The sequence below is a fragment of the Polypterus senegalus genome, chromosome 3 (genome assembly GCF_016835505.1).
Source record: "Polypterus senegalus isolate Bchr_013 chromosome 3, ASM1683550v1, whole genome shotgun sequence".
Lineage (NCBI taxonomy): Eukaryota > Metazoa > Chordata > Cladistia > Polypteriformes > Polypteridae > Polypterus > Polypterus senegalus.
This window is the reverse complement of record NC_053156.1, coordinates 70,168,816-70,191,554: the sequence shown is the minus strand read 5'-3', so window position 1 is coordinate 70,191,554 and position 22,739 is coordinate 70,168,816. Positions and strand designations below refer to the sequence as shown.

Here is a 22,739-nt window from a genome sequence, read left to right as displayed (position 1 = left end):
TAAGCAACTGTGCAGGAGCAAGTCAGGAATATGAATGAATAAAGAATAATGCAGGGTAGGCAGAGATGGCAACTGTTCTGTTTTCTCAAGGCACATTGGTTAATGTAATCAGTTTAAATTATGAAATACAGAAACAAGCATGGAAAATTCAAAGGATATCAGAAAATGTTATATTTTCAGACAATAAAATAATATTAAAAATGCACATCTTTATACATAAGAAGCAATAAGTTATTGTAGACATGAAGTTTTTAGTTATGGTATGAAACGTTTTCAGTATTGTATGATTTTTTTAGAAAATGATCATTTTTTAAAAATGTAATATTCTGAAGAACAGTATAAAGTTTTAACTTTTATCAAAGAATATGTTAACAAGTGATCATTTTATTTAATGTATAATTTTAAGATAATATAGCTAGAAAAATATAACGTGATATGTACTGTGATTTAACAACAACAACAACAACAACATTTATTTATATAGCACATTTTCATACAAACAGTAGCTCAAAGTGCTTTACATATTAAAGAATAGAAAAATGAAAGACATAATTATAAAAAATAAATCAACATTAACATCGAATAAGAGTAGGGTTCAATGGCCAGGGGACAGAAAAACAAAAACTCCAGACGGCTGGAGAAAAATAAAATCTGTAGGGATTCCAGACCATGATACCGCCCAGTCCCCTCTGGGCATTCTACCTAACATAAATGAAACAGTCCTCTTTGGCTTTAGGATTCTCACGGAAGGGCTTGATGATGATGATGGTCACGTAGACTTCTTCCTTTTAATCCGTCCATCATTGTTGGAGCATCATGAAGCTTTGAGTAGGTGGAGGTGGCGCAGGCCACCACCACAAAGAAACCGGAAAAAGAAACAGAAAAGAGAGTAGGGGTCAGTACCGATTTTAGAGCCACCATGAATAGTTGTTATGATGAATTGAACATACAGAGTATCAGGATTAAGTTAAATTACGATTAAAATGAAGTTATAAAAGGCCATGTTAAAGTAATGTGTTTTCAGCAGTGTTTTAAAGTGCTCTACTGTATCAGCCTGGCGAATTCCTATTGGCAGGCTATTCCAGATTTTAGGTGCATAACAGCAGAAGGCCGCCTCACCACTTCTTTTAAGTTTTGTTCTTGGAATTCTAAGGAGACACTCATTTGAGGATCTGAGGTTACGATTTGGAATATAAGGTGTCAGACATTCCGATATATAAGATGGGGCTAGATTATTTAAGGCTTTATAAACCATAAGCAGAATTTTAAAGTCAATCCTGAATGACACAGGTAACCAGTGTAGTGACATCAAAACTGGAGTAGTATGTTCTGATTTTCTTTTCCTAGTTAGGATTCTAGCAGCTGCATTCTGCACTAGTTGCAAACGATTTATATCTTTTTTGGGTAGTCCTGAGAGGAGTGCGTTACAGTAATCTAGTCGACTGAAAACAAACGCTGAACTAATTTCTCAGCATCTTTCAGTGATAAAGAGGTCTAACTTTACTTATGTTTCTTAAGTGAAAAATGCTGTCCTAATGATCTGATTAATATGTGATTTAAAATTCAGATTACAGTCAACAATCACCCCTAAGCTTTTACCTCCGTCTTGACTTTTAATCCTAATGTATCCAGTTTATTTCTAATAGCCTCATTGTATCCATTATTGCTGATCACTAAAATTTCAGTTTTCTTTATTTAACTTGAGAAAATTACTATTCATCCATTCTGAGATACTAGTCAGACATTGTGTTAGTGAATCAATAGAATCAGGGTCATCAGGTGCTATTGATAAGTACAGCTGTGTGTCATCAGCATAGCTGTGGTAGCTCACGTTGTGCCCTGAGATAATCTGACCTAACGGAAGCATGTAGATTGAGAATAACAGCGGACCCAGGATAGAGCCTTGTGGAACACCATATTGGATATCATGTGTCTTCGAGTTGTAATTCCCACAACTAACAAAATATTTTCTCCCTGTCAGGTAGGATTCAAACCAATTTAAGACACTGCCAGAGAGGCCCACCCATTGACTAAGGCGATTTCTAAGAATGTTGTGATCAATGGTGTCAAATGCAGCACTCAGATCTAAGAGGATGAGAACAGATAAATGGCCTCTGTCTGCATTTACCCGCAAGTCATTTACTACTTTAACGAGTGCAGTTTCTGTGCTGTGATTTGTTCTAAAACCTGACTGAAATTTATCAAGAATAGCATGTTTATTTAGGTGGTCATTTAACTGCATAATGACTGCCTTCTCTAGAACTTTACTTAAGAAGGGCAAGTTAGAGATGGGTCTAAAATTTTCAAGAGCCGAGGGGTCAAGATTATGTTTCTTAAGTAGGGGTTTAACTACAGCAGTCTTAAGACAGTCTGGGAAGACCCCAGTATCTAGTGACGAATTTACTATGTCAAGAACATTATCAATTAGCACGCCTGATACTTCTTTGAAAAACCTTGTTGGTATCGGGTCAAGGACGCAGGTGGAGGGTTTTAATTGAGATATTATTTTTTGTAAATCAGGTAAATCTATCCTAGTGAAAGAGTTTAATTTGTTTATAACAGGATGTTGGGGTTTAGGGGGATCCTTAGTGTTGGGGAGATATACTATGTTATTTCTAATATCATTAATTTTTTGATTGAAGAATACAGCGACAGCCTCACAGGTTTCACTGGAAGCACTTAGGAGGCATTCCTTTGAGCTACCTGGGTTTAGTAGGCGATCAATTGTAGAAAATAAGACTCTAGGATTACTAGCATTGTTATTTATAATCTTGGAGAAATAGCAGCGTCTCTCAAGACGGACAGTGTAATATTTAGAGGTTAGTATTACTCTTTACCTCTATAGGCATACTTAATAAACATCTTACTTAATAAGAATAAAATAAAATAAACTAATGAAAGTGTTAGTTAATAAAATGTTAAAGGCATACTTAGTTAAACGTCATAATTATTCTATGTGAAAGATAAGGGCAAGACCTGGAGAACATTTAGATATAGAACAAGTGGATCAGGAGATGAAAGGGTTAATTTAAAAGATTAACCAAAAAAAAAAGGTTGCTGACTAAAATTGGACCCTAAGGTTAAGTAAATCTTGGAACCCTGATTCTGATTTTTTCTTCAGGATGAACCTTAAGGTTATTTATCCCCTTTACTTTATAAAAATGCCCTCAAATGAATCCTATTGCTAAAATTCCTACCACTATCCTATATATTACAAAGTCTGATTTTCACATGTCTTATATGTCATATCGTTTATAGGCAATTTTTCTGATGAAAGTATTCTTAGTTTTATTAAATATATCCTTAAAAATAAATGTATCTACCATTTGAATGTTGTTCCTTTGTCTTACCTTTAATAAAAGTGGAAGACACCTACCATAATAATAGGAGTTTTTAAAACACACTTACAAAAAGAAAAGATAAATGGAGACTTTTTATATTTATTTATTAAATAGAGGTTTAACACCCTGGGATATTCTAACTACTAATTTTATTCCTAATTATTTGCTTATGTATTGATTTATTTATAACTATCCGCCAGCGTAATAGTAAAACAGGACAGTGAGGAGGGCTCGGCCTGGCTCCCTACTCCTGACATCATGCTTTCCCCTCCCTTTGGTCCACAGTCTTTGTCTCAGATTAGCGTGAATATATCACTCCTGCAAGCGAACTATGATTCGTAGTGCGATGAGAGAAGTCACAAAATCAACCAGAACGTTCAAGCAAATTTTAGAAAAAAGCCAGATCTAAATCCATTAAGTAGTTCTCTTGTTCGCTAGCTAAGCTGATGTAAGATACACCCGGAAGCTGGCGTGTGAGTGAGGAGAGCCTCATCCCCTTCCCCTCAGCCCTACGCACCTCTCTCAGATTTATGCAAATAAATCAGTACCGCAGGCGAACTATGATACTTAGCACAATGAGAGAGGCCGCAAAATCAACCGGAATGTTCAAGCAAATTACAGAAAAAAACCCAATCTAAATCCGTTAAGTAGTTCTCTCATGAGAAGCAGACAGACAGACAGGCAGACAGACAGACGTTGGATTTTATACATATGGAGACGCCTTTTCTGAGCCTTTTAACAGCATGTTGAAATGATTCCTGACTTTTGGTGAACATTGTCCTATATTACAGATGTTTCATTTGTGCTTTGCAAAGGAATTACATTTTTTTTTTAATCACAGTGTGCCCATGCATTGAAATAGAACTTTTTACCATTTGTTAATAATTTTTATTTAGTTTTTCCCCTAAACACATTTTTACACAGCATAGTTTGTTTTGAATTTAGTCCAGAAACCTGGACACAAATTGCAGCATGCTACCATTTTTTATAGGCAGCACATAATGATTTCATAGCTCACATGACTAACAATTGGTGCTGCTGGAACAAAGAACGTGACTGTGACCATCAGAAAATGGCATGAAATTGTGGCTAAAATATAAAAGGCAAATTATAAAAATGTTTATGTAAAAAAAAACAATCGTGATCTTTAATAGCCTTTTAAACATGGCCAACAAAATGGGCAACTACCAAAAACAAACTTCTATCCTGGCAAAATCTCCAAAAAACTAAAAGCAAAACCTTATCAAAATTGTTGCTGCGTTGGTTAATGCTGTCGTTTACTGCTATATGTATCATGGTTTGAATCTTGGGCAGGTCACACTGTGTGCAGTTGGCACATTCTCATTGGGACTTAATGGGTCTTCTCTGGGCACTCTAGTTTCCTTCACTTCCCAAAAAAAGAGTAAGTTACATGAAATAGGAATTCCAAATTAGCTCTGGGTGACTATGTTTGCCTTTTTGAATATTTATTGCTTTGACTTGACAGCATTCAGGATTAAATGGATTTTGGGGCAGGGGAATTCGTGATGATTTTTTTTTTTCGCCCTTTTATTTGTTTTCTTGGTATATGTTCAAACCAAATATTGAGGGCTCATTCAATTGTCACTAGGGCCTTATCATGCACACGTAATACTGTCTTCAGTACTTTCATACACCAGCCACAAAATGTTTTCTCATAACTGCAGCAAACTGTTGACTTATTCATACCATATCTATGGCCTACAGATGCAAAGGAGTGTCATATCTAGAACTGACAAATGCCATCATCTTCCTGGCTTTTTTAGCTATAGATTCAGTCGCTCTGCAGCTGGAAGCATGTTTAGGTCTATACTTAATAAAAGCTTCTGGCAACTGAACCACAAAAACACAGCAAAATGTAGAATACAGGAATGCACACAGTAAAAGTATTAAAACGATATTGAGAAAGATGAAAATTGGGAATTTTTTAATTTTGGTGCAAATCTGCACATGATCAAAACTGTGAAGAGAAAGGGATGACTGTATATATATGAAACATAAAAAATTGTATAGGCTAGACTCAAACCACGATTCCAGTGGCTTTCAGTCAGAAGTGCTATTATAATATTAAATGCAAAACATCATCACAAAGCTCTCAGAATTGTTTCATAATTAATGTTTTATTTTTTCTGGACCTAAGGGCCTACAGCCATAAGATTGATCTCTTAGTGAATGTTGTTTTTCCTTAGGTTGTCTACAGATAGCCACAGATGAAAGAAAACAAACAGTAATGTTAAGCATGTTGGGATCCAGTGTGAAGTTCCCCATTTATTGCTAATTTGGCAAAGGGCTTCTTAAAAAAGGAAAAAATAAAGAATGCTTGTGCTTAAGCTACATTGGTGTCCCTCACTTGTTGCTCATTGCTGACTCAATCTAAGACATTCTGCGTAGGGCTAGAAGGCCAGGATGGAGTTTGTGTCATCTGAGCTGAAGTCCTCATGGCTGCAATGCAAGAAGACAAACGGTCACTACTGTACTGGATGTCACCTCAGTATCCTTGTCATTGTAAGGCTTGCGACACATTAAACTCACAGATATGATGACATACAGTACATACACAGTACAAGCTCAAAGAATTTGGTAATTATATGCCTACCATTGTAAGGTGCATTTGTGTGTAATTTTAAAAGCAGTTAGTCCTCATGGATGTGTGGAAGTGTAACTGTTGAAAGGCAGCATTACCACACACTACAATCAAAGTCTTCTACAAAGCACACAGTTAATGTTGTCGGCCTTATCTTCTATTCTGCGCCATACTGTACATGCAGTGACAATAAGTCATAATGGCTACATAACCTGGTTTCTGCTAAAGGAAGCACATTGTCAGGGCGTGCATTTCTGTTCAAGGCAAATTTTGTGCATAATTGTAATTTATTTTTAGCTCATGTCAGCTACAGTATGAAATTGGTCCCTTTTTCAGAAAGCTAACATGTAAAGAAGAACCTCATTTTAGTTGGAGAGAATATCAGTCAGTTAGTGCAAAAAGACCCATGTGGCACACAGAAAAGTTATACTGAGTCCACAGAGAATCCATTAATAATGCATCCCTTATTAAACTTTAATTCACTTTAAAAGCATATTATGTTTTTAATAAAAATATTGGAATAACTACTGTTAATATTTAGTAAGCCTTGCATTGTGTGATTATAATATGTTACTTTTGCTACTTAAAAAAATATGGCTCTAGTTTTCTGAGAATGTTATCTTAAAAGTTTAATAAATTTTATTGTGTATTTCTACAGCTATGGGGGTAAATTGGTCACCTATGGCGGAATGTCTAAAAAGCCAGCCCTACTTCCTGCAGTAAGTATATTGATAAATCTATGAATATTGTCTGCATGTTGCACAATGTTTTATTGTAAGACTTTGTCCCTGAGTGCTCAGTGTTTCCCACAGAATCTGTTCTTGCTTGGAGGAACAACTGGGAACATAATCAGGAGAGATTATGGTGGCTCTCACCATTTTGCAGGGAATCTGAGCATGGTTGATGACGTCACTTGTAGCCAAAGTCATTAAGTGTGAAGGGCATAACATGTGGCCCACCTTTAGTACTTTCTTACTTAAGTGAGATGTGGTCAACAGCAATACCAACCACAAAAGCACAAGGGGTTGGGGAGCCCTCTTGTGCATATCGTGGCAATGAGAAGCACCTCAGTTTGCCAGCACAATAATAAATGCAGTAATTTGACATTGAACAACCTGTGAATACTAAGGACTAAGTCATTCTGATTTCTTGGTGCCTGTATGATCATAACCGGGCAGCAAATGAGGACAAAAATATTTCTTTTCTTTAGTCATTCAGTGGCTAATATGGTCAGTTTGAAAAGTCAATCCATTATCAAAAGTACTCCGTCCAGATCAGAGTTGTGTGGGCAAGCCTGTCCTGATAGCTTCAGGTCCAGAGCAGGAGTAAATCCTGGATGAGACGCTGGTAATTCACAGGGCACATTTATACACCACCCACGTTTATCCTTGCTAAGCCAGTTTAGAGCCTCTAGGAAACCAAACATGCATGTGTTTGGAATGTGCAAGGGACCTTTAACGTACGTAGACAATGAAGATTTAGAGGATCTAAAACAAGGATTCTGAATATAAGAGGTGGCAATGATCACAACAGCTACTAAAACAGCTACTAGAGCTACCCAAACTAATGAAATATCCATCCACTCATCCATTATCCATCCATCCATCCATCCATTTGCTAACCCGCTGAATCCGAATACAGGGTCACGGGGGTCTGCTGGAGCCAATCCCAGCCAACACAGGGCACAAGGCAGGAAACAAACCCCAGGCACAGCACCAGCCCACCATAGAGTAATGAAATAGCTAACTTAAAAAGTTAATTGCCATTATTGCTTTTATATTGTATGTTGGTTATAAAGACACCTTGTAGAGAATTTGCTATTGCACTAAAATTAGATATATTTTTAACTTTGTATCAGTGCCACTGCTAAACTATCCTAAATCTGCCTACACTGACTACAGATTTTTGATCACAGAATACACCAGAATTTGGAAAAATGGAAGATTCATAAATAAGAAGAGGCGATTAAATTTACAGTATGTGTAAACTCAGTGCCTTGGATGAAATTTGGACTCTAGTACTTTTAGGCAACAGCACTAATCAATGTGCCACCAAGCGAAAAAGCACAGTAGCATCTTTATGACTTATAAAGATTGCCTGCCATGTACTGAATATAACCAAATTTGTATTTTTTTTTTAACATATTAATGTATTTCAGTACATTGTGGGTTTCCTTTGTGAGCTCCAGTTTCCTCTCACAGTTCAGTGACATGCAGTTAGGTGGACTGGCAATTCTAAATCTGTGGTGTGTGTGTGTGTGTGTGTGTGTGTGTGTGTGTGTGTGTTTGCCCTGCAATGGACCGGTGCCCTGTCCAGGGTTTGTCCCTGCCTTGTGCCCTGGGCTAGCACCCCTCACAACCCTGTTCAGAACTAAGTGGGTTAGAAAATGGCTGATTGACTTGTTTTATTTTCCAGTCATTTTATTACAGCTCTGTCTTTTACTAAATTTAGCTTTTTTTGTCACAGGATGTGGTTTGCACCTCCTGAGGCAACTTACTTGGTCCAGAGGAAGCTGTTGACCTACTTGCCAAGTTCTTTTTTTTATAGACATGCACTATTAAGATCAGAATACAAAGATCTCCAAATGCCGTTACACAAGGTGCAAACCTTAAACTTGTTTATGTATTAATAATTCTCCTGGCTCAAGTGTAAAAGCAGGAGCACTGCAATGGTACAAACATACAGGCAATCCTACTGCAGTGAATGGGAAATAGGAAGACATTTCAGACTAGCAGGAAACAAAATATCAAACCAATAATCCATTTTTTCTTTATTTTTGTTCTTTCTCTTGTAAAAAAAAAGTGAATCTATTTCTGAGTAAATAAGGGTATGTCATTGTTATGGCTCTGAACACTGCTGATGGTAAAGTTCTAGTCTGACCATTATAATCTTTTAAAATTCTTCAATCACTAACCACCTTTTAATTTCCACTGGCAAGTAATCACGGCTTTTTTTTAAGAAATTCTTGTGTTTCCTAAATAATCTCCACACTTCTGCCAGTGTTTTTTCTTATAAATACACAATCAATCCTTACAATATAATCCATATTCATTTTTTGCATGTTTTAGAAAAACAACTTTTATTTATTTTGCACATAACCTGTGTCTATTTAGTGTCTTTAAAATGTCCATGGCTGTAGAGACACCATGGCTACCAGAAGGTGGTCTAGCCTGGTGTCCCTTTCTCAAATATGGAGCTGCCCCTAATCCGAGAAGTAGTTCTGTGATTTAAAAATATCACGAGTGCTTAAACTGATCTCATCTTTTTTGTTTAAACTAACACAAGGACTAATGTGCTAGCTTTATCAGTAAAATAACGACTGTATTTTCATTATTCTCCTGTTGTTATCCTTCCTGGTTCTAGCAACTCACAGAGGCCCACACTTCCCATTTCTTTTTGCCTCTTCACTTGAACCACCAGCACTCTGCATTTCCAAACATATTACTCTTATTGTATACTTGGAGTATATTCCATTAATATTGCATTCAAAGAACATTAAGAATATAATTAGTAAAATATATTGCACTATTGGCACTAATCCTTAACTACCATATTCTTGTTGAAATATAAGTTTCCCTGGCCTCATCTTTACTCATGTGGCTGCTATCAAAATGAAGATATTTCTACACTTTCAGAGTGTAGAAATTCAGATCACAGAGTGAAATCTTCTATTGGCAATATTTGTGTGAAATGGGAAAAAGATACCTTGTTTAAAATGCATCAACACTTTTCACTCCAGATCTACTCTTGACATGTGTTCTTGATGTGCAGTTTTATCATTTTCCCCTCCTTTTTAGTTTTAGTTTAACTTTTTATTTTTCTTTTGTACTGCATTACTAAAAAATTACAAGAAGCCAATGCCAAATCCAAGCAGACAGAACAATATCCTCTTTTTGTAAATTGAATCTGAGCTGTTGTAAACTGCCTCTTTGTTGGATTCTGGCATGTAATTAGTTGACCCAGTATCTTGTTGAAAACCACATGAGGTGCAAGATTGTGATTTCTCATTTTGAAAAATGATGCTGTTTTTTTATGTGATCCTTGTAAACCCCCTCCATGGTATCAGCTATCTAAATTATAGTAATTTGGATGTACATGAGGTTTATGTTCTTGCTTTATCTGACTTCTTTTTTCTAGCTGTATGGGGCCTTGAAAATTCTATGGGTCACACCTTCATTCAAAATTCCCTTCCTAACCTGTGTATGTCGTTTAACATCTCTATTTCCTTTCTTTTTTGTCTCAGTCACTGACCTCTTGCTGAGTAAATTGTCTTACATTGCCAGTTACAAAACTATTGCAGCATGTTAACTTACTTTTCAACACAACTCTTTGGTGGAATATAACATCTGAAAATATTACATGCTGATCTAAAAATCTCAGCTATTAGTACAACAGTTTTAAAAGGTGCATGTATTTAACCCTATAGAAATAGCATGTGCTGTGTAAGAATTAGTATTATGAAAAGAGAAAAACTAAGAAAGCAGTTTAATTTCATGAAGAAGAAAAAGCCAAATGTGTAATGTAAATGAATGTAAAAGTTACACAATACATCATAATCAAACTACTAACAGATGTATAAATGTTAAAGGCCTTTTACTCTGTACATGTTACTTGTATAGTCTCCATCTCTAAAATATATGGGCCAATAAATGTAAACCATCCTGTTTTTTTTTTACCTAATTGAGCATTTAATTAAAATATAAAGACAGAGAATTAGGATGCCAGGCTGGATTGTGGCGTCACAGTTGTATCCCTGAACTGATTCCATTAGTCTCCTGTTCTTCCTCATAAAAAAGAAATACAATGTGTCTGCTGAAGTAACTTAATAATTATAATAATAAACACATTAAGAGAAACACATTAAAAAGGTTCAGTGTGTCATACTTGCATGTCCGGTGCCCCATTAAATTCACCATTTGCACGACTCTCCTAGACCATCAGAAAAGACTTTTATCGACTAGAGAAATTCAACAGAAAACTTTAGTAACTGATGTCAGGAGAGAGAGAAAGAGAAAACCAAGACAGAACAATGGCAAAGCGTTTCACACAGCTGTGTACATCGTCCATCACTAAAATGCTAATTTTTAGGGCATTTATAAGCATAAACTTACACAGACTTGTTACTCACAGATGTGTCCTTTATTCATTAGTGGACCTTCAAATTTGCATCTGGAAACAATACAGTATATTCAGTTCTTTAAGATGACAAACAGCTATAGTGTACAGGTGATTATACTTGTGAATGCTTCCTGGACACTTCATTGATTAGATGCCATCTTAGATGATTAGTGGGGGAGACGACCACAAAAGAAAGTCAATACTAATGTACATTTTTACTCTAAACACAATCGTTTCTCTTCTTTGCTCATTCTCAGCTTGCTTTAGTTTGGGCCTCATAGGCAGCTTCAAAGTTTACCTTATAAACACATAAAAAATCCAAAGCTTGGTAATACATATACATTGCAGTTTTTAGAAGAATCCTCTAAGAATACTATACAACATATTTCTGAGTTAGATGTTGAAAGTGTTGCCTTATAAAGATTAGCTCAGGACCTGCTCTTCTTTTAAGTAGACATACTGTCAATAATTTTAATAAGAATATAAATACTAGGGGGAATCAAGCTAAAGTAAGAAAATGAGATTTATTAGAAAATGGAATGAACCGTAAGAAAATTGATAATGTCATTTCTCAATGCAGTCTGCACCCTTCTCAATGCACTTGTGCCGCCTGCCTGGAAGTACGTGGATTCTAGCAGAATAAAATGTTTTGTCTTGTCCTTGCAACCACTTGTGCATCCAAGTTATTGTCAAACACTCGGGGTACTAGTTCTTGCGACTTGCTGTAGACCAATGTGGAGGCTGCTATTTGATCCAAGTGGCAGGAACTGCTGTCTCAAAGAGTCTTTTTGCTGCTAGACAATGCCCACCCACACACTGCTAAGAACACCAAGGCTTGTCTGGAGAAAGTGAAGTTTGAGGTATTGCCACATCCTCCTTATTCGCCTGATTTGTCACCGTGTGATTTCCACCTTTTTGGACCGCTAAAAAAACGTCTGGATGGTCATCGATTCAAGACAGATGACGACGTGAAGAAAAAGGTGGAGTGGTTGAGAGGACAAGACAAAACCTTTTATTTCTGCTGGAATCCTGGCACTTCCAAGCAGGTGGCGCAAGTGCATTGAGAAGGGTGCAGACTGCATTGAGAAATGACATTATCAGTTTTGCTAAGGTTCATTCCATTTTCTAATAAATCTCAATTTCTAACTTTAGCTTGACTGCCCCTCGTAAGTTTACTAAACTAGGTGGAGTGACAGATAATCTGATTTGAATACACAGTAGGAAAACTGAAATTTGAAAGTACAACCAGAAAAAAAACGGAATCTATGTTATTTTGTAGAAGTTAATTGACAAGCTTTCTGGTCTGTTTTCATCAAAATTGTTCTAATATTCTAATGTTTCTCTGACACCTAAAAATATTTTTGTGAGAGTATTATTTACTCATGTCTAAACCTTTTTAAGCATGTAATTTGAATTAGTTCTGTTCTATACCTGAAGTTACAGGTTTTGTATGTAACAGTTAACCTTTTATATTAAATAGGTAAGTATTTTAGATGTTTGGCAACTCCAATTAAAGCTAAGAATTCCAAATAAACTAGACTACAGTAAAATTAGTGTGTACAATTCTGATCCAAAATGGCTCATTATTGAAAACACAAAAATTACAGAACGTGACATGTGTTAATTTTTTTATCATGTGCTCAGCAACTCAAATTGTACTTCAACTGCCTAGTTAAGAACTTCTTGATCTGCAGCATCTCTTTAGTATCCTTAAGAAGGACCATTCTTTCTAGGAATTCTGAAAAATCAATTGCTTGGATAGCAAGAACTTCCTTTTGGAAACAGACTGGGATACTCCTAATATGACGGAGGAATCTTTTTACAGGTAATGCGGTGGTGCATCAGTTATTCCTGTTTCCCTGATTATTGGGGCAAAGTTTCTGGCTGGTTACTGCCTTTATCAGTTTGACCACACCAGCAACTTCCCGTATCCCAAGCCCTGCATGTTAGGCTTACTGGTGACTGTAATGAGAGCGCCCCTTGCATAGTTCTTTGTCTGTACAGTCTCCATTTGTGCCTTGTGCTGAATGTATTCAGAATAATCCTCCTCCTCTTACTGTGAGCCTGGACTGGAAAAAGAGGGTTCTGAATTTAAAGTATGGAAAGCTTGACACTGTATATTTACACATTTACTGGATTAACCTGGAATTAGTAAACTACAGAAAAACATTTTAAATGAATGCCCAAAGGAACAACATTATGAAATCATCATGAATGCAGTGAACCTATTAGATAAAAAGAGCTGTGTATGCTAGAAATTGTTCAAAACTTTATTCTACTGTAGATTTTAAGAAATGAGTAAGCACAGACTTTGAAAGCATTATTTTTCTCTTTAAACAGTACTTGTCTCCACTTGACTGTGATTTGGGTAATATGAGCTTTAGTAGGCTGTTTGCTTCTTCCTGTGTACAGATGGTTACCATGTGGCACAATTTCAACATGGGTGACCATCACTGACACCCATCTGTACAGTTATTAAAATAAACATGCACATCTCCATAGTAACATGTAGACTGTCACGAAATCAGTTTCACACTTTCAGTTCATAAATTGCTTTTTAAATTTTGAAATGTGTGTTATATAATCTTTAATGAAAAGTGCTTAGCTTTAGTTAACAAGTTTTTATATTAATATTGCTGTTGCATGATTTTTATAAATACTATCTATATTAATCTCTAACATATGTTTTCCTCCTTTTTAGAAAGCGGTGATTTTCAGAAATATCACAGTTGAAGGATTCTGGATGACACAATGGAAAAGGAACAACAAACAAGGTAAAGAAATATGTAACCTCTCAGATGTTCAAGCGACACCTGTGCCTTTTTGTGTAAATGTCACATTGTAAAGTGCACATTAGATTTAGAATTATTTAAGTTCAAATGTGAAACATTACATGAATTAAATGAAAAGAGCAAATGAGTTATCAAAATTAGGGTCATTTATTTATACCTTCACGGTCTCCTTAGTAATTCTGAAGGCCAATTGACTTGAAGGTTTAGCAAGTCAAGGCAGCAATTTTGCACCAGTGCCCAGATCTTAAAATGGCTGAAAGGTTCTTCTATTTGAATTCTTTTTCAGACTGCTTGTTTCTATACTTATCAAACATTTTTGGAATGACAACAGCATGTGCATAAATGGGCAAGAGGTTGTAATTGTAGCATCTGCCTGTGCCAGTATATCGAACACTTACTAAATTAAGCTATTTGTTTGTTTGCTACTGTTAAGATAATGTTGTAGATTGATATTTTCATTTTAGAAAAGATTGTCAAAGATTAGCATTTTAACTCTCCTTTAAAGAAGCAAATGGAAGAGATAGGGGCACAAGTAAAAACTAAAAGTATTATCATGCATGGGTATTATAGTGTGAAAGATAATAAAACTGTCTTTTATGTCTAGAGATCAGCAGTTATCAGCATTTTAGGAACACTTCAAAAGACCTAAGTGATGGGAGTCAAACTTCTTAGAAGTAAATTCTGCCCTGTGAATGAGCCATTATTGCCATGCAGCATACAGCAGTTGAGAAGAATTTGTCTTGCTGTTACAGCCATACATTTTGTTCAACAGTAACATACAACAGCAGAATATAGAATATCACCACAATATTATAAGCAGCAGTATTAAATTATTATTATTAAGTCCTTAAAGTTAAAGATACATTCTGAGGGATAACCAGGTAAGGTTTTGAGCTGTGGAACAGACACAGATGTGGGAAAGAAACATGACAAGCAGTTTTTGTTTTCAGTGACTTGAACACTTTGGTAAAGGTGAACGTGCAAATTACGCTTTGGCATTTAGGGACACTATAACGAGATCATTTTCAGGGAGGTGTGAGGCCTGGAGTGGGAGCAGTGAGTGATTACATAAGTTGAAATAAATAAAATACAGCTATGGAGTAAGGCAAATCTATAAGAAATTGCTGTTTCCTGAATATGTTTCCTGTTTTCCTGTTATCTGTGAAGGTCTTCATAAACACCCAGTAGGCACAGTTGCTTTTGACCTTCTACTGGTAGATGTTTGCTGAGTTGTGGTAACTTCAGGTTTCTTTGATTGGAAAAAGCTCCTTTTATTTCATCTCTACAATCTGAGTTGCTTTTGATTGTGATATACAGTACTGTAGCAGTCCTTATAGATTTTGTAAGCATTTTCTGTATGTGACTATTTACTTTTAACATTAATACCCTGCTCAATTAAATTAGAACAATTTGACAAAGTATAATACCTTTCATTGTTTCTGTATTTCTGGGTTGTAATATACACATGTAGATCAGTGGAAATTGGGGTCATAGCAGCCTTAGCCTCCTGCTCTGTGGAGCTAACATGACCAGTGGACATATTCTGCTGGTCAGACACAGTTGGCAGGTCAACAGCTTCATGAATACGGTCTAGAAAGCTAGTGCTTGCAGCTTTTGCTGATGTCAGGCAGGTTGCTTACCTGTAGTTTAAGTTGTTTTGCAAAACCAAAATGAGCAATTAATGATATATGCTTTCTTTTTGACATTGTTGTTGCTTGAGCGGCATTAAAAAAACTTCAATGGTGAATACAAAGGGTGGCTTTTCACTTCTTCTATGTACTAAAAACATTTGATTGAGATTAACTTGTAAGTTTTTCTTTTCATCGGGAAAATCTAAACAGAAATAAAAGGTGCATGCTAGTTTGTAAAAAATCCGCTGCTGTACAGGAAATGCATATGAATCATAAATGATATGGAAATATTGCTTACAATGAAAACTAATCAGCTTATATTATACTTTCATTGTATTGCATCTTCCAAGCATCACTGTTTTTATCACTCTAGCACCACCTAGCCTGCATGCATGCCTAAACAGTCTCAGTTTCCTTGCTTCAAAACAGTTAAGAGTACCTCATTTTAATTATTCTAATATATTGTATGTATTTTTTATAGATTATATACTAGCCGTCTGCGGTGGGTTGGCACCCTGCCCAGGATTGGTTCCTGCCTTGTGCCCTGTGCTGGCTGGGATTGGCTCCAGTAGACCCCCGTGACCCTGTATTCGGATTCAGCGGGTTTGAAAATGGATGGATGGATATACTAGCCGTCCTCCGCGGCTTTGCCCGCGTATTAGTGAAACAGGACAGTGAGGAGGGCCCTGACGTCACTCTTCCCCCTCCCCTCGGCCCGCGGCTTCTGTCTCGGATTGGCGCAAATATATCGGTCCTGCAAGCGAGAGAAGTCGCAAAATCAAGCAGAATGTTCAAGCAAACTATAGAAAAAAAAAAAAAAGATCTAAACCCGTTAAGTAGTTCTCTCATTCGCTAGCTAAGCGGAGAGTTAAGGTTACGCCCCGAGGGAGATGTGTGAGTGAGTGAGGAGGGCTCCGCCCCCTCCCTGCAGAACCAGATTTGCGCTAATAAATCGGTACCGCAAGCAAACTATGATGCTTAGCACGATGAGAAAGTTGCAAAATTAATGGAATGTTCAAGCAAATTATAAAAAAAACCAAACAATTTAAATCTGTTAAGTAGTTCTCTATTGAAAAGCGGACAGACATACAAATGGGTCTAAAAAACTATAAGAAATTTTGCACTTTTATTATTATATTATAACTGTTTATTAGCGAGCATCTACAGGCCAAGGGTACCCTACACTCCAAATTTCCAGTCCCAAGTCCTCATGTTTTGGAGAATTTTGTGATGAGTGAGTCAGTGGTATTTGGCTTTTATATAAGGTTTCACACACAGTGATGGTGAGATACCTCTTAAATTACATTACATATATTAAAAGTCTTTTTTGTTTTTTAAGAATTGAGTTATTAATGTAAACAACACAAAATAGAATATGTCTGTCTATTGATCCATTCATCCACTCTCCAATCCACCTCCTGTGCCCACTCGATTCAATCCTGGAGGTATCAGGCATGAGGCAGTAATCTGCACTGAACAGGACACACTCCATCACTGCTGGCCAGAGTACCAGTTAATCTAAAAGGCATTTCTTCAGAAATTAAAAGAGCTTTATAGAAGTGTAATATTTTGAATTTCTACTTTAGTTTTTTTAACCAAAATAACTTGAATGGCATTACAAAAAAAAAGGTAAAAGCAAGACAACCACAAAATTGGACTGAAATTTGTGAAGTTTCTTACACAATGAAAGGCACTCATACTCTTGAAATAGCAGTGCCATCTAGTGCACAAACACCTTCAAAAGGATTCTGCATGCTTACTATCCATTATTCATTTTCAGATAACAGAGGGGAAAAAAGCGTAACATAATCCAAGCATAAATGAATTGTGAGATGTAGTGTTTAGCAGGGAGGCAGCTGGAGTATTTATGTGAGTGTCCTGTGAGCTTAAATAGATAGTCTGCATAATATAATGCATATTAATAAAATCATGTTGGTCTTTATCAGGGTAAATTAAAACAGAATAGCAAAGTAAGGCAGGCAAGGAATCAAAAATGGCTGAATTGCAGAAGGGTATACAGTCACCTGTGTCAAAGCACAGTGGGAGTCAAGTCCAGAAAGAAGGCACACTGACGACACAACCTGGACCCAAGATGCTGTTCTCTTTAGAAGCTGAAGTTTCAATTAGAGATGAACTCTGTGTTTGTGTGTGTGTGTGTGTGTATACTGTATATATATGTATATCATGCAAACATGGCTGAGTGTTTCAGCTGTTTACCCAGACATCAGAATGGGCAAGACATTTGGTCTAAAAATCACTTTGAAATGATGTGACTGGGAAGGTTCCAGCATATCAGAAGCAGCTACCCACCTTTGAATTTCAACTCCTAGAATTGCTGGAGATTACATGAAATGGTGAAATAAACAAAAAGTGTCCAGTTAGTGATGGCTCTGAGAATGAAAACACCTTGTTAATGAACTAACATACTAACTAAGACCACAAATACACAACTCTGAATGCACACAATGTTAGGCCTTATGGTACATGGACCACAGTAACAGATGACTATACTGAATTCCACTCCTGTCCGTTAAAAAAATGGAAGATTAAAGATTTGAGAAATGTTACCTGGTCTGCCAAATGTTGATGGTGGGTTGGTGCTGGTCACAATTTATCAAGAACACCATTAACATTTGTCCTGTTTTGTGTCAATGGTACAGGGCAGTGTTGGTATTAAGTTGGTGTGGGTAATATTTTATTGGCACACATTAGATTTAATATGAAGTAAGCATTATTTAAAAGCCATAGCGCACTTAAATGTTTTCCATGTGTGTTCCATTATGGCCATAGTCAAACCTTTTTCAAGCAAGATAATGTGCCGTGTCCCAAAGAACACATCATCGTAAGCTGGTTCTGTAAACATGATGGTGAATACAGTTTATGCCAAAGGCCTCTACATTGGCATAAACAGATTGTGATTCATGAGAGCAATTCTGGCGTACAGTCAAAGAGGAGGTTCAAACATTCACTATATGGCTGCAAAAATCAGAAACAGCTGCATGATGCTATCAAACCAGCATGGACCAAAATCTCTAAGTATGTAACCAGCACCTTGAATCCATGCCTTGAAGATTTCAGGCTCCTTAGACACAGAGGGGTCCTACATAATATTAAATAAATGTACATAATAAACTGGCCAATGAGTGTATTCTCATTACTTAAAAAGAAATATTTCTGGTGTATATATTCAGTATAGAGTGCCTTGCAGTTAGGAGACCCAGGTTCGCTTTCTGGGTCCTCCCTACGTGGAGTTTGCATGTTCTCCCCGTGTCTGCGTGGGTTTCCTCCCACAGTCCAAAGACACGCAGGTTAGGTGGATTGGCGATCCTAAATTGTCCCTAGTGTGTGTGCTTGGTGTGTGTGTGTGTGTGCCCTGCGGTTTGCTGGCACCCTGCCTGGGGTTTGTTTCCTGTTCCCGTGACCCTGTAGTTAGGATATAGTGTGTTGGATAATGGATAGATGGATGGATATTCAGTATATATATATATATATATATATATGGGCACATTTTCAAATGTATGTGCTGTCTTTACAAGAAGACATGGAGAATGTTACAAGAAAAGAAAAACAAATATAATAATATAATAATGAATAAGCAACAAAAAATAAACCCATATGAGCTTACATAATATACATACTGTGAGCCACTAGGGGGTGTACCGCCACTCTAACCCCTGACACAGACAGGCAGGACACAGGTTCAATTCAACACTCGTGTTTATTTAAAATCAAAAGTGCACAAACCACCAACACCACACCAATATACAGTCCAATCCCTTCCTTGCCGCCAATCCAACCGCCTCCACTCTTCCTCCGGCTTTGCCCACTCCTTCCACCTGACTGTGGATCCTCAATGGAGTGATGCAGCTCCTCTTATTCAGGTCCCGGGAGTGTTCCAGGTGGCTCATCAGTATTACCTGGAATCACTCCCATATGCGCTGGAGGTCTCCAAAGGGGCTCTGCACCTCCACCTGGCGGCCCCCATGGAACGCAACAGGGCTTCATCAAACTGCAGTTCCCGACATGCCCTGCAGGAATCCGTGGTGCCACAGCCACCCAGGAGGGCTGCCCTCTAGTGTCCCATGGGAGGTATTGCCTCATCAATGTCCTTTCTCCCCTGGTCCTTACACTCTGCTGGCATCCCGGCCAGGTAGTGGCCATGGCCACCCATCACAATACATAATTAGTGGAAAATTAGCATCCTGATATACAATATCACATTGTAAGTCTCTATGGATGAGTGTGATGATAAAATCAGATTGCAAAGGAGGACAGAAAAAAAATCTGATTTCTGTTGTGAATGAGAGATAAAAGTGATGCAACAAGTCTCAAGGCATAAGTTAGAAAATACTTGAGATTTGTTGCATTCACTCTTTGTATTTGCTTTTCATTGTTATGGTGATTCCAAGCAATTATTTTTAACCTGCAAGATAATCAGAGGTACAGTTGTAGGTGTATGTTGGTTACTTTCCATGACTTCTTTAGAGTTTCTGTTTTTGCTGTCTGCAAATTGCATTTATTTAACATGTGAGATGGGTTGTTGCCCATGCGTAGTATGTGACAGTTGGACATTTATAAATATAAATACAAAGAAAATCTTTTTTTCTTGGTTACTTACCAATTTACCATAGTTGTTGCAGTATTTTTACTGTACTTGTACAGTACAGCAATTTACTATGGTGGCACAGTAATCAAAATACTGTATTTGGGATGTAACTTAACAATCCATTTACCCTGGTGGTATTTCTGCCTGCCTCACTTCATGTCATTTCAAGTAAGAGGGTTAGTTTTAACCTCATCTGACTGATCTCAGCTGAGCTGCAGTAAACACGACATTTTTCTCACACAAAAATGTACTCCCTTCTAGGCAACGAGAAAGAAGGGGAGGTGTTCAGATTATGAGACTGGAGGTCCAGATAGCAGCTGGAGTGGAGTGGGAGACTGACTAGCAGACTGGTATTGTTTTCTAGCCACGGAGTTAACCTGTTGAATTGAATTGTGAGTGGACTCTTCAAACAGTTTTCTGTTCACATGTTACAGCATAGAAGACTCTGGGCAAAAGTAGCAAAAATGTGTTTTTATCTTAGAAAGAGACACCTTATTATCTCAGGGTTAGGAGAGCTGCCAATTCAGGAGCGAAGCTGCTGTAGTACTCTGTGTCCAGCAGGGACTGTTAGCTGCACAAATAACAACAGCAACAACAATAACATTTATTTCTATAGCACATTTTCATACAAATAACGTAGCTCAAAGTGTATTACTTGATGAAGAAAGAGAAAAAAGACAAATTAAGAATGAATATAAGGCAACACTAATTTACATATAATAAAAGTAAGGTTCAATGGTCAAGGAGGACAGAAAAAACAAACAAAAAAAAAAAACTCCAGACGGCTGGAGAGAAAAAAATAAATAAAATCTGCAGGGGTTCCAGGCCATGAGACCGCCCAGCCCGCTCTAGGCATTCTACCTAACATAAATGATCAGTCCTTATTGTATTCAGGGTTCTCATGGAAAGACTTGATGATGACGGTCTGTGACTGTATGATATTACATATTAAGATACCTGCATATGTTACAAAAAGGTAAGAATTTTGAAAACAATACATGAAAATAAAAGTATGTACATACTTTTTATGTTAATTTCTTAAGTCTAAGCTAACATTTTTTTAATTAGTTTTTAGGTTATTCACCTAAAAAAGTTTTAGGTAAGTTTTTAGGTTATTTATGTCCAATGTGACTTACAACATCTCTCTCTCTCTCTCTATATATATATATATATAAAATCCAACGTCTGTCTGTCTGTCTGCTTTTCACAAGAGAACTACATAACGGATTTAGATCAGGTTTTTTTATATAATTTTCTCTGAAAATTCCGTTGATTTTGCAACTTCTCTCGTCATGCAATGTATCATAGTTTGCTTTCGGTACCAATTTATTTGCACAAATCTGAGAGAGATGCATTGGGCTGAGGGGAGGGGAGAGGGCCCTCCTCACTCACGCGGCAGCCTCGGGGCGTATCTTACATCCACTTAGCTAGCGAACGAGATTAACGGATTTAGATCGGGCTTTTTTCTAGAATCTGCTTGAACATTCTGGTTGATTTTTTATGACATCTCTCATAGCGCTAAGAATCATAGTTCGCTTGCAGGAGCAATATATTCACGTTTATCTGAGACAGAGGCTTGGGGCAGAGGGGAGTGGGGAGCCAGGCAGTGCTCTCCTCGCTATCCTGTTTCAGTAATACACAGGCGAAGCCACATGCATGGCTAGTTTATGATACAATCAATTACATATCTGTTTTGCTTTTCCAATTGGAATACAGACAGGTCAAGTGTACAGAATACAGTAGAAGGATTTGAACCCACAACCTCAGGGTTTGAAGTCCAAAGCCTTAACCACTATGCCACACTGTTAGGAAAAGCTCTGTGGAGAGGCGGTCCTGCTTACAGCACCACCTTATAGTCACAATGAAGACAAAATAACAAAACAAAAACTAATAATGACACAAGATTTAGTATTGAATATTATCTGCTGGGAAAGTCTCATCTGGAAAATCTGCGGAATGATCGCAGTTGCCGCAGTTAGGATGCTCTATCAAAATCTTTATTTGTCAGTTAGCTAAAATGCTGTTAGTGATCCAGCTGTTATGTTCTCCTGTTGTTCTCATTGGTACTGAAATTTAGAAAGTTTGAGGTAAAAAAGGTCTCAGGAGTGAGAAGATCAGGGGTTGTGGTTTTAGAATGTCCAGGGCTCAGCAGTTGTGGGATTGTTGAGTGCCATGGGCTTGTAATGCTTAAAATAATATTGTTTTAGTGTAGTACACCAGGAGCTTTGCCTCCGTTTGTTTAAAATATCTTGAAGCAAAAAACTCTCAGCGTTTTTGCTGCCAAAGATCCAAGAAGTACTTTTCTCACAGACTTCTGTAGCATTGAAATGAAAGCAAAAAGCAAGATTATATAATAAGAAAAAGCAATGAAACATTATTATAGCAATAAGTAGAAGTATATATTGTATTTGAAAGAATAATAGATCATAAGCAGGTTATGAAATACAGAGACCACAGTGACACCATGAATACCGTTTTCTGTCTGCCTCCTCCATCTTTCAATACAAGCATGTATTTCAAGGGTAACTTTGACATTGTTTGAATTTCTGTCATTTTTCTCTACTCGCTTGAATTGTAAAATAGAAATATCCATCCATCCATCTTCTAACCCGCTGAATCCGAATACAGGGTCACGGGGGTCTGCTGGAG

At 37.1% G+C, this 22,739-nt stretch overlaps 1 protein-coding gene across 1 annotated transcript in view; it reads left to right on the top strand.

The window, feature by feature from the left end:
- LOC120525300 (enoyl-[acyl-carrier-protein] reductase, mitochondrial) overlaps nt 1-22,739 on the top strand; it is a 67,129-nt gene that overhangs the window by 37,035 nt on the left and 7,355 nt on the right. Inside the window, exons 8-9 of the mRNA XM_039747471.1 lie at nt 6,602-6,662; nt 13,763-13,835. Of these exons, the coding sequence (XP_039603405.1) occupies nt 6,602-6,662; nt 13,763-13,835 (134 nt within the window). The remainder of the gene's footprint in view (nt 1-6,601; nt 6,663-13,762; nt 13,836-22,739) is intronic.